The sequence below is a fragment of the Cucurbita pepo genome, chromosome LG15, assembly GCF_002806865.2.
Source record: "Cucurbita pepo subsp. pepo cultivar mu-cu-16 chromosome LG15, ASM280686v2, whole genome shotgun sequence".
NCBI lineage: Eukaryota > Viridiplantae > Streptophyta > Magnoliopsida > Cucurbitales > Cucurbitaceae > Cucurbita > Cucurbita pepo.
Genome location: NC_036652.1, coordinates 443378 through 459275, shown reverse-complemented (window position 1 = coordinate 459275; position 15898 = coordinate 443378). Strand labels below are relative to the sequence as shown.

At 35.1% G+C, this 15898-nt stretch overlaps 1 protein-coding gene across 2 annotated transcripts; it reads right to left on the bottom strand.

Moving 5' to 3' along the window:
- Nucleotides 1–12356: 12356 nt before the first annotated feature.
- Nucleotides 12357–14590, bottom strand: LOC111811617 (transcription factor bHLH3-like). 2 transcript variants are annotated; one of them, XM_023698553.1, is made up of 2 exons: nucleotides 14259–14590; nucleotides 12357–14098 (listed from the first exon to the last, which is right to left on the bottom strand). In XM_023698553.1, exons 1-2 carry the CDS (start codon nucleotides 14359–14361, stop codon nucleotides 12564–12566), a joined length of 1638 nt encoding a protein of 545 aa, XP_023554321.1. In that variant the 5' UTR covers nucleotides 14362–14590; the 3' UTR covers nucleotides 12357–12563. The 2 variants fall into 2 exon arrangements, with proteins under 2 accessions (XP_023554321.1, XP_023554322.1); XM_023698554.1 differs by having other exon boundaries at nucleotides 12357–14088; nucleotides 14259–14341.
- Nucleotides 14591–15898: the final 1308 nt, after the last annotated feature.

Sequence of the window (15898 nt, the reverse complement as noted above, 5' to 3'; positions counted from 1 at the left end):
AGTTGATAACAAAACTTGTGATATCCCACATCGGTTGGAGAGGGAAACTAAATGTTTTTACGAGGGTGTGGAAACCTCTCCCTAGTAGACGCATTTTAAAACCGTGAGACTAACGACGATACGTAATGGGTCAAAACGGATAATATCTGCTAGCGGTAGGCTTGGGCTGTTACAAATGGTATTAGAGTCAAACACCGAATAGTGTGTCAGCGAAGACGCTGGGCTCTCAAGCGGGGTGAATTGTAAGATCCCCCACATCGATTCGAGAGGAGAATGAAACATTCCTTATAAAGGTACGGGGACCTCTCCCTGGTAGACGTAACCTAAAATTGTAAAACTGGTGAAAAAAACAGACAATATCTAGTAGTAGCGGTAGATGGACGGTTATAGGAGTCCCTTTTCTCATGTGTAATTTTTTTTCTCGAAGAAATTAAACCTTCAATTTCCTAGACTTTGACCCAATCAAAATTCTTGCTTGTTTACCATCTCAAATGGCCAAGACTAAACTCAATATTCAAAGAGTTTATAAAGAAGACATAGGAAAAATGAAGCCATGTGGTTTTGTATAAATAGAACACAAACCATTACATCAAATTTCACCATAACTATCAAATTCAACAATCTCCCTTAATCTTTCAATTCAATCACCACAAAACCCACCTCTCCTTTCTCAAAATGAAGATCCAATTTGGTTTCCTTTTGGCCATTGTGATTGTTCTTGCCAACGCTCATCAGCTCCAAAGTTGCAGAACCATGAAAGAGGATCGACAAAAATGGTCCATCCTTCTTCTTCAGCAGTCACTTCAAAGAGCTCCGGTCCCTCCCTCTGCCAAAAATGGCGGCACGACTATTCCGGTACCGCTCGGGCAAAGAGCTTTGGTCGGAAAATCCACGCCCACACCGGCACACAGCTACCATCATCAAGTTCCTGTTCCTTTTGGTGTGGCCATGAAGACGAACTAACAAACGCTTAAGCAACATGCATGGGATTCTTCCTTGTGCATTTTTATATAAACAAATAGTGTGTCATGTCGGGAAGTGTATTTGTGATTCATTCATTTATGTCTAGGAAGAACCATTTATGTGTATCTATATATATATTAAACGAATAATCTATATAAAAAAAGTATTTATTATTTTTTCTTGGTCTTTAAAAAATAATTGTGAGATCTCGGTTGTAGAGGGAAACTAATTATTCCTTATAATGATGTAGAAACCTCTCTCAGTAGACGTGTTTTAAAAATGTGAGGTTGACGGCGATACATGTGGTGGGCTTAGATTGTTACAAATGATATGAACGCTAGTCACTAGACCGTTACAAATGATATTAGAGTCAGTCACCGAACGGTCCGAGACCCTGGTTGGAGTAGGGCAAGACCCTCTCCATAGTAGACGTGTTTTATAACCGTGAGGCAATGGTGATAAATAACGGGTCATGATAGTGATTGACTTTGATACTATTTGTAACAGCCCAAGCCCACCGCTAGCAAATATTGTCCGCTTTAGCTCGTTACGTATCGTCGCTAGCTCACGATTTTAGAACGCGTCTACTCGTCATGTCCTGTTATGTATCGTCGTCAACCTCACGATTTTAAAACGCGTCTACTCGTAATGACCCGTTACATATCGTCGTCAGCCTCACGGTTTTAAAACATGTCTCTTGGAGAGAAGTTTCTATACCCATATAATAAATGCTTCATTTTCACACCAATATAATAAATGTTTCGTTTTCATGTTCAAAAGATGTGAGATCTCGTAACAATGAAACCAATAATTAAAGGCGAAAAAAAGAACGAAAAGAATTTTAAACAATGTATAATGACTATATGATTTGATAATATTTTATTGTTTTTTATTGCTATATATATATATATATATAATATATCTTGCGATTTACGCCTTACAAATTTCGAAAATAAAAAATAAATAAGATTTTAAAATTTTAAAAGCTTTGGAATTTCCTTAAAAAAAGTATTATTTTTTAAAAAAAGAATGGACTATGATCTTAAAATATCAATTCATTAGCAAACATTTTTTCTTTTTAAAAAATAATATAATTATTTACACGGTTACACCTTCTAACGCGTTGACCTAGTTTTAATATTTTTAAAATACAAAAAAAATGAGTCGATGGGTTTCTTATTGTGTTATGAACTTAATATTTAATTGAATAATTATTAAATGTAATTATTATTAATACATATAAAATCACAATTCAAACATTTCCCTCCTAAAATAATTTGTTTGTAATGATTTACTTGAACTTTGGTCTGTAATGATTTAGTTTCGATCCATCCAACCCTACGATTTGAATTGAGTTATGAACTTATTTGAATTGAATTAGGTTCAAATAAATGAAAGTTTCTAGGAGGTTTTCAACATAGAATTGCTCCAAACAAAGCACGTTTAACTATGAAATTTCTATAATTGAGCTACCCGTGTATCTTATTGGTATAGAGAGTGACTTTCAATTCTTTTAAGCCTTTTTTTGATCATTTTATCCTAAGATTGCTCTTATTAACACGTAGTCTCGGTTTATTCATATACCCTTCTTTTACTTGGGTGCCACATATGTACTTCAAAAATTGCAATAACTTAACTCATCTTAACTCATATGGTAAAAAAATTATCAAAATTAAAAGTAGTTTTTATCATTTAATGAGATAAATTAATTTGTCGAACTACATATGTGACTAAATCATTACAAATTTTTAAATAAAAATGCTGAATTGTTACCCGGTTGAACGTATAGAAACTAAACTGTTACAAACCACAACCCGAAGATTAAATTATTGAAACTAAAGTAAACAAATAAAAAAAACAAATGGAGAAAAAATTTCACATATCGACCTAAATATAATGAAATTAGTTTAAATTATATACTCTTGAACTTATATGCCCTTAATTTCATATTTCCACCATTTTAAAACATTCAAAGCATATTCTATCTAGCCTTGCTTTGCATCAAAATTTGGTCAAGAGTCAAGAGCCATGAAACATTACAAAGTTCTTAAATGTTGACAAAGTTGGGATATTTCCCATTTGTGGTTGGTGTTTGTCGTAACAACAAAACGTGGTTGAATGATTGTGTCGGAAGTCAAAAGTTCAAATTCCTCTACTTAAAAAAAAAAGAAAAAAAACACGTTTTTCGCGCACGAAGATATGAAATCCATTTTTGGTTTTCTTTCTCTAAATAAGTTTGTATCAGTAAATTCTAGTCGAATAAATTTTAAGCAAAATTATGATTTCTGATTTTGTTTTTTTTTCAAAAACAGTTCCACTCTCAAAAGCAGGTCATTACAAATTCGAACGGGTGCGCGTGCTCATTTATGGTTTTCTTATTCAATTCTCATATTTTTTTCTAAAAAAGTTCTATCATATTTTTTCAAGAATTTCGTGTCAATGTGTGGCGATACGTTGCTCAAATTTTTCAAAGAATGGTCGTTACAAGTTCGAACAATTTTCCATAGAACTTTACATTTAAACCATTAAACCACTTTGGCTGCGATTTATGCTTTAAAATGCTTTGATCCTCGTCGTCAATTCTTGTTAGTGAAAAGAAATAGTAGCTATGCAACCATTTCCCATATTTGATGTCCAACGTTATGCATGTGATAGCCTATATGTTCTACTTTGCCAAAATAATAAAATTTGTCCAAGACTTAGTCTAGCCTTGACGTTAAATTGTCAAGGGTCGAACCAATGGTGACCAAATTAGTCTCATACGCTCATGTGTTTCGTGGAAGAAAGTTAACAAAAAATTTCTCGAGTTTTGACCCAATAAAAATTCTAGCTTCTTAACTTAAAACGCTAACAAACATTGTTTGTTTTGGCTCATTACGTATCGCCATCAGGTTCACAGATTTTCAAACACGTCTTGTAGGGGGGGAAGTTTCTACATGTTTATAAGAAATGACTTGTTCCACTCTCCAATCGAAGCGGGATCTCACTTGCCCAGAAAGAACAATATCTACTAGCGGTGGACTTGGGCTATTACAAATGATATCAGAACCAGACACTAAGTGATGTGCTAGCGAAAACACTCGCTGGGCTCCCAATACAGTAGATTGTGAGATCTCACGTTCGTTGGGGAGAGAAACTAAACATTTATGTGAGCAAATCTCTCCTTACTAGATGTGTTTTAAAACCTTGACAGAAAGTTTAAAAGAGAAGTCCCAATTTTAAGGTTGCCAACACAAAAGCTCTTTCTCAATTTTAAGGTTAAATTCTAAGTTTGGTTTCTTAAAATCCTTAAACTTTTAAAAATGTCTGTAAGTCCGATAACTTTCAATTTTGTATCTTATACATCTTTAACATGTTTAACATTTTAGGAAAATAACCGATATATCTATGATATAAAGTGGAGATTTATTTCGAGCGAAACCCTAAACTATCAATATTTGTGTCTTGTTCATACATTTTAAAATATATTGACTAGGTTAAAGTTTAAAGGTCTATTAAATATTAAATTAAAATTTTAATTATCTTTATTCATTTGAACCTAAAGTAAAAGAGAAACTTTATCAATTTTTTTTTTTGAAAATTCATGAACCAAATAGGTATAAATTTCCATTCTAACATGTAATTTAACCTAATTTTAAATTTCAAATAGCAAGATTCAAAATATTCTTGAGTTTTGTTGATTCTAAATAAAGGGTCAAAGCAAAAAAAAAAAAATGGTGCAAAACTTGTGAGATGACACGTTGGTAGAATGAAACATTCTTAGAAACGTGTAGAAGCCTCTCCTTAGTAGACACGTTTTAAAACCTTGAGCTGATGGCGATACGTAACAAGCCAAAACGTACAATATCCGCTGGCTGTAGACTTGAGTTGTTACAATACAATGATACCTAACCAGTCAAAACGAATTACAAAACTAGTCGAGAAGTCTCGTTTTCTCATGTGTAATTTATTTTCCAAGAAATTAAACCTTCAATTTCTTGGACTTTGACCCAATCAAAATTCTTGCTTGTTTTACCCTCTCAATTGCTTGGTTTTGTATAAATAGAACACAAACCATTACATCAAATTTCACCATAACTATCAAATTCAACAATCTCCCTTAATCTTTCAATTCAATCACCACAAAACCCACCTCTCCTTTCTCAAAATGAAGATCCAATTTGGTTTCCTTTTGGCCATTGTGATTGTTCTTGCCAACGCTCATCAGCTCCAAAGTTGCAGAACCATGAAAGAGGATCCACAAAAATGGTCCATCCTTCTTCTTCAGCAGTCTCTTGAGAGAGCTCCCGTTCCTCCCAATGCCAAAAATGGCGGCACTACTATTCCGACACCGCTCGGACAAAGAGCTTTCGTCGGAAAATCAACGCCCTCGCCGGCACACAGCTACCATCATCAAGTTCCTGTTCCTTTTGGTTTGGCGGCCATGAAGACGAACTAATAAACGCTTAAACAACATGCATGGGGTTTTTCTTTGTGCAATTTTTATATAAGCAAATAGTGTGTCACGTCGGTAAGTGTATTTGTGGTTCATTTATTATGTTTAAGAAGTGTATCTATATATATTAAAGGAATAATCTAAATAAAAAATATTTATTATTTTTTCTTGGTTTTACAAAAAAAAATTGTGACATACCACGTTCGGTTGAAGATGGGAACGAAACATTTATTATAAAGGTGTAAAAACCTATCCCAAGTAACTAAACATCTCTTATAAGAGTGTAAAAACCCATCTCATTAACGAAGCATTTCTTATAAGGGTGTGAAAACCCCTCTCTACCGTGAGGCTGACAGTGATAGCGATACGTGCGGTGGGCTTGAACTGTTCCAAATGATATCAGAGCTAGTCACTGGACGGTGTGAGACACTAGTCAAAGTAGGGCTAGATTCTCTCCGTAGTAGACATATTTTAAAACCTGAGGCGGACGATGATATGTAACGGGTCATGATCGTAACGGGCTCTGATACCATTTGTAATAGTCCAAGCCCATCGTAAGCAGATATTGTCTGCTTTGGCCCGTTACGTATCGCTGTCATCCCACAGTCCATCGCTTGCCGATATTGTCTTCTTAAAACGAATCTCAGGTTTTAAAACATGTGGAGAAAGATTTTCACACCGTTTCAAGGAATGTTGGTTCCCCTTCCAACCGATATGAGATCGATGAAATCAATAATTAAAGGAGAAAAAAAATAAAGAAAAAAGGACAAATGCGAGGGAAAAAAAAAATGAGATAGGTTGGTTGATGAGTCCTCCTAAAACTAAATTAGGTTGAACCCACCTACGACTAACAAATATTGTTCGCTTTGTCCCATTACATGTTGTTTAGTGGGCTCGTGTCATATGTTTGTTATGTTTGATGATATGATATAATTTGCTATATAATATGTCTAGATATCCCAAGTAATATTAGAACATAAATGGATGTCATATTATGCCTGATTAATTATGTTATGTTATGAGTTAACATAATATACTATGATATGAATATGTTTGGTAATGACATGTTATATGACATGCGGTAATACATATTGAAATGAGTTTAAACATGAAATTATCTACACTAATATAATATTAACCATAGGTAGACCTAAGTATAAAATAACTCAACGATAGTTCGATTCTTCATTTAAGGTCAGAGGTTCAAAATTCTGTGATACTCAATAAATGATTACATGAATGAACATAGATTACATTTGAATGAAAGCGATCCTCATATAGGATGACCAATAAATACATATACCAACAAGGTGCACCTTTTTTTTATGGTTAAATCATAGAAATTTCATGGTTAAACGTATTTTGCTCTGAGCAATTCTACATTGGATGACCTCCGAAGAATTTTTTTAGGATGCATGCGAGTAAGAACAAAATATGCTGAAAAGATTTGTCTTGGTCTGTGAGGATAGTCTTCATTCTTAGAAGTGAGAAGTAGGTCATGTGATCATGTCGTAGGAGAATGCCGAAGCTATCACGAGCTAAGACCCGAATTTCGAATCTTGATCCAAAACGTGGGTGTGGGTCGTTATAAATTTTAATACTCGATTTTTGTTGTACTAAAAAAACATGATATTAGTTAGAATTATTATTCAGCGGCCATGGTTTGTGTTTTGTGAAGAACGTGGTTGATGGTTAACAGAGAGTTGATTGCGTTGGATCCAACAAGACTTTGATTATGTTGTTTCAAACGTCCTTCGTCTCAACATTCTCTATATCTTAGTCTTAGTCTTTGTCCGAGTAAACAGCCAACAATCCAACCAGTCTTCCTTAATAACAACGACCTTAAAAATGTATGGAACCAAACCAAGGTTCCATTTTGAGCTACCTTAAAAAAAACGAAAAGAAAAAAAAGAAAAAAACTTTTGATATTACGGTACGAGATATTTTGGAAAAACAAAAGGTACAGATATTAGAATTTATACTTAAAGTGGACTATATCGTATTATTGTGGATGTTCGTTGTTCCTATCAACCTGACCTCCAATATTTATGAAAATTGACCTATCACCTTTAGGTACCTCTCCTCGAGTTGGAGAACACGAGAAATTTTATAATGGTTGTACAGGAAAAACATAACATTGGTATTATTAATAAAACGTACCATATCGGTCAAGAAAATGTAGAGAAGCATGTTTATATCCATTTAATGATGGTATTTTGTAGACATGCATACATACAACAATAACATATAACGAGTAAATGTGGGACTTAAACTTTTACTGTCTAAACGTGTCATTTTTCTTTTGACTAAGTTAGAATATTAACCAATTTTAATGAAGTTTATCAATTTAGTACTAGTTTATAAGTGAGATTCTTGGGAAAATTTTCCCCCATGAATGAGAATTGATACTCAATCAATGGAAATAGAATGGAGATGACCCTAAAGTGCTTCAGGATAATAAATAGTTAGTTGCGAGAATCATCTATTCTACATAAACATGTCATCATTCAAGTAGATCTACGAGGTCCCATTTTAATGAATGGATAATAAATACATGCAAAATCATCGCATTTTAAAACAAGTTGAATCTGATAGACATAAAATTAAAAAACTTAAAAGCTCTATTAAATATAAAATTAAAAGTTTAAGAGTTTATTAGACAACTTTTCTTTTGCCGTTAAATGATCTATTGGAAACCTTATGAGAACCAAAATACAAATTTCAATGTTCTCGACAAACATGACAATCTTAAGTTGATAACAAAACTTGTGAGATCCCGCATGTGTTGGAGAAGTAAACCAAACATTTTTATGAGGGTGTGAAAACCTCTCCCTAGTAGACGTATTTTAAAACCGTAAGACTGACGATGATACGTAATGGGTGAAACGGATAATATGTGCTAGCAGTAGGCTTGGACTATTACAAAAGATATTAGAGTCGAACACTGAATAGTGTGTCAGCGAGGACACTGGGCTCTCAAGCGGGGTGGATTGTGAGATCCCCACATCGATTGGAGAGGAGAATGAAACATTACTTATAAAGGTGTGGGGACCTCTCCCTGGTGGACGTAACCTAAAACCGTAAAGCTGGTGAACAAAGCAGACAATATCTACTAGCGGTAGGTGGACTATTANATAAAGAAGACATAGGAAAAATGAAGCCATGTGGTTTTGTATAAATAGAACACAAACCATTACATCAAATTTCACCATAACTATCAAATTCAACAATCTCCCTTAATCTTTCAATTCAATCACCACAAAACCCACCTCTCCTTTCTCAAAATGAAGATCCAATTTGGTTTCCTTTTGGCCATTGTGATTGTTCTTGCCAACGCTCATCAGCTCCAAAGTTGCAGAACCATGAAAGAGGATCGACAAAAATGGTCCATCCTTCTTCTTCAGCAGTCACTTCAAAGAGCTCCGGTCCCTCCCTCTGCCAAAAATGGCGGCACGACTATTCCGGTACCGCTCGGGCAAAGAGCTTTCGTCGGAAAATCCACGCCCACACCGGCACACAGCTACCATCATCAAGTTCCTGTTCCTTTTGGTGTGGCCATGAACACGAACTAACAAACGCTTAAGCAACATGCATGGGATTCTTCTTTGTGCATTTTTATATAAACAAATAGTATGTCATGTCGGGAAGTGTATTTGTGATTCATTTTATTTATGTTTAAGAAGTGTATCTATATATATTAAAGGAATAATCTAAATAAAAAATATTTATTATTTTTTCTTGGTTTTAAGAAAATAATTGTGACATTCGAAGTCGATTGAAGATGGGAACGAAACATTTATAAAACATTTATTACAAAGGTGTGAGAACCTATCCCTAGTAACTAAACATCTCTTATAAGAGTGGTACGTGCGGTGGGCTTGAACTGTTACAATTGGTATAAGAGCCAGTCACTGGACGGTGCGAGACACTAGTCAAAGTAGGGCTACATCCTCTCTGTAGTAGACGTGTTTTAAAATTGTGAGGTGGACGATGATACGTAACGGGTCATGATGGTGACGGACTCTGATACCATTTGTAATAGTCCAAGCCCATCGTAAGCATATACTGTTTGCTTTGGCCCGTTACGTATTGTTGTCACCCTCACAGTCCATCGCTTATAGATATTGTCTGCTTAAAATAAATCTCAGGTTTTAAAACATGTGGAGAACGGTTTTCACACCCTTACAAGAAATATTTGAAAGTAATATTTGCATGTCGTAACTTCTCTAGTTTTAAGATATACCAAATATAGTTTGATGATATGATATATTATGCCTGATATGTTATGTTATACCATAATGTACTATGATATGAATATGTTTGGCAATGACATGTTATGACATGCTATAATACGTATTGAAATGAGGAATTTTAAGATGCATAACCCCTGAGTTATGGTATGAATGATATGATTTATGAAAGCTTATGCATGCATATTACCGAGTGTAATATGTAAGTAATGAATGAGGTTATCCTACATGATTTATTTAAAATGGAAAGTATGGGGATCTCATGCATCAGGATACTTCGCCTATATGATGAGTATGGACGAGTACACTGTGAGACTGAAATGACAAGCATGCTTAGCATGGTGCACAACGGTCTTTGTACCACCAGGTGTTCGACTATAGCCTATCCAAGGGGTGCGTGAGCCCATTTGGTGGGCTCATACTTGCACGATAGGCTTTCGTTCTTTCGTTCTTTTATGAAGTCATATCGAGAATTTGTATCCTTAGCGTAAATGGTTTGTGAAGGGAATAAGAGTTGAATTGGTCTCTATAAAGGAAAGCAAGGAAAACAAAAACAAAAAATACATATATTTATTGAGTCAAAGTCAAAAAGTCTTGAAAAAATATAGATTTTCATGTGTTATTATTGCTAATTATTCTCAAGACCTTATGCTTCAAGTTATGGTTTGAAAAAAAAAAAGTATTTTACCCTTTCAACATTGCTTTTATTTATTAAATATTTTGAGAAAAAAGCATATATTATATATATTTATGTTTGTTATTAACAATATATTAATATTAAGCTATAAACATGTTAAGAATATGAAAAAATAGTCTAAATATGTACTTAAAATGATAGTGTTCAAGGTGTTTATAAAATATTTATCGTTTTATTGGGATTTCAAATGTTTTTATCATTTATTAAATAAGAATGAGAGGAAGAATCGACAATTGAGTGTATAGGGTACGGAATGAACTGAAAAATTCAATCAATCTGAACTACCTATGGTTGGATTGAGTTGGATTGACTGGATTAATTAAATATCAACCCGACCAACCATAAAATAGAGTTACAACCCAACCCAACTCAGCATACTTTTAAGATTACTATGAAAATTTAAAGTATTTTACTTTTGTAACTGATGCTAATGATGTATTGTCTTTGTGAATGTTTGATATTTAAGTTTTATGAGATTTGAGTTATTAATGTAATATGTATAAATAAGTAGGATTTTTTTTTTATTTTTACAAAAGAACGACCCGACAACTCAACCCAACCTGAACATAGAGGGTTGAGTTGGGTTGTGACTCTATTCAGGTTATTTAGGTCACCAACTCAACGAACTCGAAATTTCGAGTTGGTAAAAAATATATCTCAAACTCAATCCAATCCAACCCGTGTCAGTGTCTAACCGTTTATTTGCTTTTTGTTGGTAGGTATAGACTAATGAAAGACTTTTGAAGGGTTCTTAGTTTGACAATAATATTGTTTGAAGGTTGAAAACAACGTTGGAATGAATCAAGTAAACACGTTGCTTGTTCCTTACCCCAAATTGTTCGCAAACATCCTAAGATTATTCAACTGCTAACCAATTAAACTTGAGATCAAAGAAAAAAGAACTCCAAGAATAACCCAAGTTCCCTAGCTACTCTTAGTTTACAATTATTTTGATTCGACTTTCTTTTCTAATTTCGGAAGTATTTGATGAGGATCATCGAAAGGAGTAGTCGCACGTTAGCTAATTAAGAGAAAGACCATGAGTCTGTAAAGAACACTATCTCCATTATTACGAGCCCTTTTAGAAAAACTAAAAATAAAGTCATGAGAAAAAAGTAGTCTCATATGATACTATTGTTATGGAGAGTCGTGGTTTCTAATATAGTATTAGAGTCATGCCCTTAACTTAGTCATGTCAGTAGAATCCTAAACTGTCGAACAAAATGTTTATTTTGTTCGAGGGCTCTAGAGAAAGGAGTCGAGTCTCGATTAAGGAAAGACTGTTCGAGAGCTCCATAAGCTTCAAGAGAAGCTATATGGTGTACTCTGTTTGAGGGGAGGATTACGAGAGCTTATACTTAAAGTGATCAATATTATACCATTGTAGAGGGTCGTGGTTTCTGGCAATATTTAGCCAAAAATTCGTACTCAATCTATTTTCGTTAAATTAGAGAAAGTACTCTAAACTTAAACCTTCTTATATTCTTTTAAAAGTTGTATTTTTATATTTGATTAACGTTTCAAAACTGCATATGAAGTAGAAATCTAACATACTTTTTGCATTCTAGAGTTCTTAACATAAACCTTGCACTTGGAATCATTTTCAAGTGTGAGATCCCACATCGGTTGGACAAAAGAACGAAGCAACTTCGTGCAAAATCAATGAGGTATTCTGGCGGGTGCATGCGTGTAGGACAAGAAGGCCGACTACTACATAAGCTAAAATACGACTACAAGCAAAACCGGAAGTCGCTCGCTTCTATTCTGGTTGGGATTGTCTATCGATGGAAATCTATACCTTATAAGGATATAAAAATCTAAAAACTTCTCCTTAGCAGACGCGTTTTAAAACCGTGAGGCCGATAACGATATATAACAGGCCAAAACAGACAATATCTGCTAGCGGTAAGCTTGAGCTAACAAGGGTTTAAACATGCCAAAACAGACAATATCTGCTAGCGGTAAGCTTGAGCTAACAAGGGCTTAAAATTAAAGTACAGTCGAGACACAATGAAACGAAGAAATCTGAAGATTTAAACAGAGTTCGACTCATAACTGGTGCTATAACTCATATCAGTTGTCAATCCAATGCAGAGTATGGCACATTTAGACATTATAAACATACAGAGGAAGAACGTAGCTCGGTTTTTACACATTTTAACGCTACAAAGTACAGAAACTACCTGAAAATCAACATATTGAGGCTTTAAACATGATATCAGTTTGATAGGGCAGCCACCAGCTTCTCCTTCAATTGTTCTGCAGCACCACCTTCAGTTCTAATCGAGAACGAGTGAATAACCTTGTCGTTGTCGGTGCTGGTCGTAACGTTTGATTCATGAGCTTCGATTTGATGTTCCCTAAACGTTTTGATTACTCTAGAAACAGGGTGCGAGTCCAACGGACAACTCACTCTCACAACAGCATCCTCTTCTCTAGCCTGAAAATCGATCTCTGCATTTTTCACCCTGCCATTAACGATCTGTTTTTCGGTCTCCATAACCTTGACTTTCATTTGGAGATCGGTAATATAAGTAATAGCATCGCCGAGCAGCGAAGCCTTGTCCATCTTCGAGATATTTGGGACAACAGCCCGTAATGCATAGAATCGTTGGTTAAGTTTCTCACGTCTCTGTCGCTCTGCTTCGACGTGATTCAGTGGCTCTTCTCTCCCATTAGCAGGCTTTCTCCCTCTCTTCCTAGGCTTTCTGTCATCTCCTTGAGGAGACGACTCGTCCCTCGGTAACTCCATAGTCGAGAGTCGGGTTTGAGCAGTGAAACCACCAACAATTTCTTGAGCTGGATGCATCTTTGCATCGCTATCATCACCTCGACACCCGTTCGAAGAGTTTCCAAACATATGATTAGCACCTAAACCCTGCAGCTCATACCCTTCTGAAGGAAAATTTGTTTCATCTTCCAACTTCGGCGAAAAGTTAATACCAAGCGCTCGAGTTTTCGCTCCACCTAAACTCAATTCATGTCCAAAGATCCTTGGGAAGGCCCTTAATTGGGCAGTGTCCGACCCTCCAAAGGCAGCTCTGACCAACTCAAGAACACCCTGATCTTCAGGAATTGATTTAACAGACCCAAGTTCAACAACTCCCAACTTTACAGGTACAAAGACCAGTGTCTGCAAACCAGCCACTTTAGCTAAGAACCCTCTCGATTCATAATTATGCATACAACTCGACGAATCCGAAGCCCATATAGTCTTACCAGCATTGTACGACGCCCCGAGACTGCTCCCGGAGTCGCACGTAAACTTGTAATACATCGAAGTCCGATAGAGCATATCGATATCCGACGCTTCCTCCTTCCTTGCTCCAAATCCATCTTCATCAGACCCTCCAAAAGAGGATTGAAGCATTTGAAGCACTTGCTTCTTCATTTCCTCATTCTTCTCCCCCTGAGTATCCCCACCAGAAATTTGAATACCAATCTTTGAATCATGACAAGCCCCATCGCCCCAAATTAAAGCTAAACCCCCAGATTTCAAGGTAACCACACGCCAAAAGATTGCATAGTTCCAGTTTGAACCATCCAAAAGTTGGGTTAGCCCCTGATTCACACTCGAAAGTTGGAAGGCCTCGGGTGGTATGATATTGCTAGATGCCAACGAGATCAAGAACTCACATGCCTCACTACCAAGAACTGATTCAACCAAAACCCTGTTTTCTTCGTTGGCCCAAAATTTCTCACCCATCTTCCAAAAATACGAAGAAATCCAAACTCCACTACTTCTAAAATCGGCTTCCCATAGTAAGCAAAGAAAATTCCAGTAGAACACAAACAATTAAAACCCTATCAATGGCTCGCCTATGAACAGATCTACGCTAACAGGTTCAACAAAATAATCGACAGCCCACACAAATCTCAAAAGAAAGTCGAAGAAAAGAGATGAAGAACAGACCTGAAATTAAGGCGGAATCTGAAATTGTAATCGATGGTCGCCTCAATTTCGTCCAAAAGACGGAAGAAAAACAAGGGATTGGATTTTTCTCACTGGAATACATATAATTTTGATTTTGAACAATTTTATTTTAATATCATCCACTGAAAAAGCAGCTAGCTTAGCGTTTTTCATGTGAATAGCATAAAAAAACATGCCGGGAAATTAAATTCACAGATCTGCTGTAGAACACCCAACCCCAACTTTAGGGTGTGGTTCGCGCATATCTCGTCAATCCTGAGCATTTCAGTTCGACCCATTTCAACAAACCCGTATTGGGTCCGTTCTTACTTCTTCAATTTTTTTAATTTATTTTCAAATTTTAATATTTTAAATAATTCTAGCATGCAAATCTAAACACAACAAAATGCAAATGCTCGCTTAAATATGCAACTTTCATTTTAATATCCAAAATCTTTGTACTAAATGAACAATATATAATTTTGCACTAAAATAAATTAACAAGCGTACAAATTAACTGGATAACTTCGACAAAATTGATAAACTTAAAAAAAAAAAAAAAAAAAAAAGATCGATAAAATATTTTTAAATAGTTTCTTATCATGTTTATGTTTTTTGTCACGATCGGATTTTTGAGGCTTTAAATTTTGAGCGGTAACAAAAAAGACCAGGACAAACATACATGTATTAGATAAGATCATTGATAATAAAGAATTAAATGCAATAAGGTTATAAAAACATTTACATCCGAGCATCTAATCCTCAAAAAAATTTATTGATGCGAGTCTAGTTGAACGATAATTGATATGTTTGAGATCAAATTATTTAATTAAATGGCATCTGATTCTAAATCACTTTTTTTAGCTTTTGACTAATTAAATAGCATATGATTCTTCTCACAAATTTGGAAGTCAACGTGTTAGGCTATTGTGCAGACCTTACTAAATCCGTAAATTTTAAAAGTAAAAACTTTAGAAGTATATGAATTCCATGTAAATTAGAGTTTATTTTATCGACATTTGTTCGTGTTCAAAATCACTAAAAATACACTGCTAATAGTTTAAATCGGTTGTGTCCCGATGCATGTGACAAGCAAAATGCACGAGGTCCCATGACATCAAAACATAACATATACTTATAATGCAAGCCATTCCTCCATTTTTTTTTCCTAACACAGTGTTCCTATGAGATATATAAACGTATTACATGTCATATCTTTCATAGTTAACATGGCTTTTTAATGTCTCATAGGCATAGATCGAACGTATTAACATAGTTTACATGACGTGATACATACAGATTCATGCATAGCATAACATAGCTCAAGTCCAGTAGTTATAAAACATGTCTGTAAGGGTCGTAGCATGTCATCCATATAGAAAACAAGTCATCCAACTAAGCCAACAACAAAGGTAATTAGTTAGTGGGCCTAAGCGGGAGTCACTAATTTATCCTTGTGCTAGTTTAGATCCAATTCAACACACGTGGGTCCGTCCATGACATTGGATCAAGGCATAATAAACGATTCAGCTCACCTAACGTACCAATTAAATATATTTTTGGCTAAAAAAAACTTAAATGGATCCAACAATGGTTATACTGACCTCAAATGCTTTCAATTATTTTAAGTCTTTTTTATT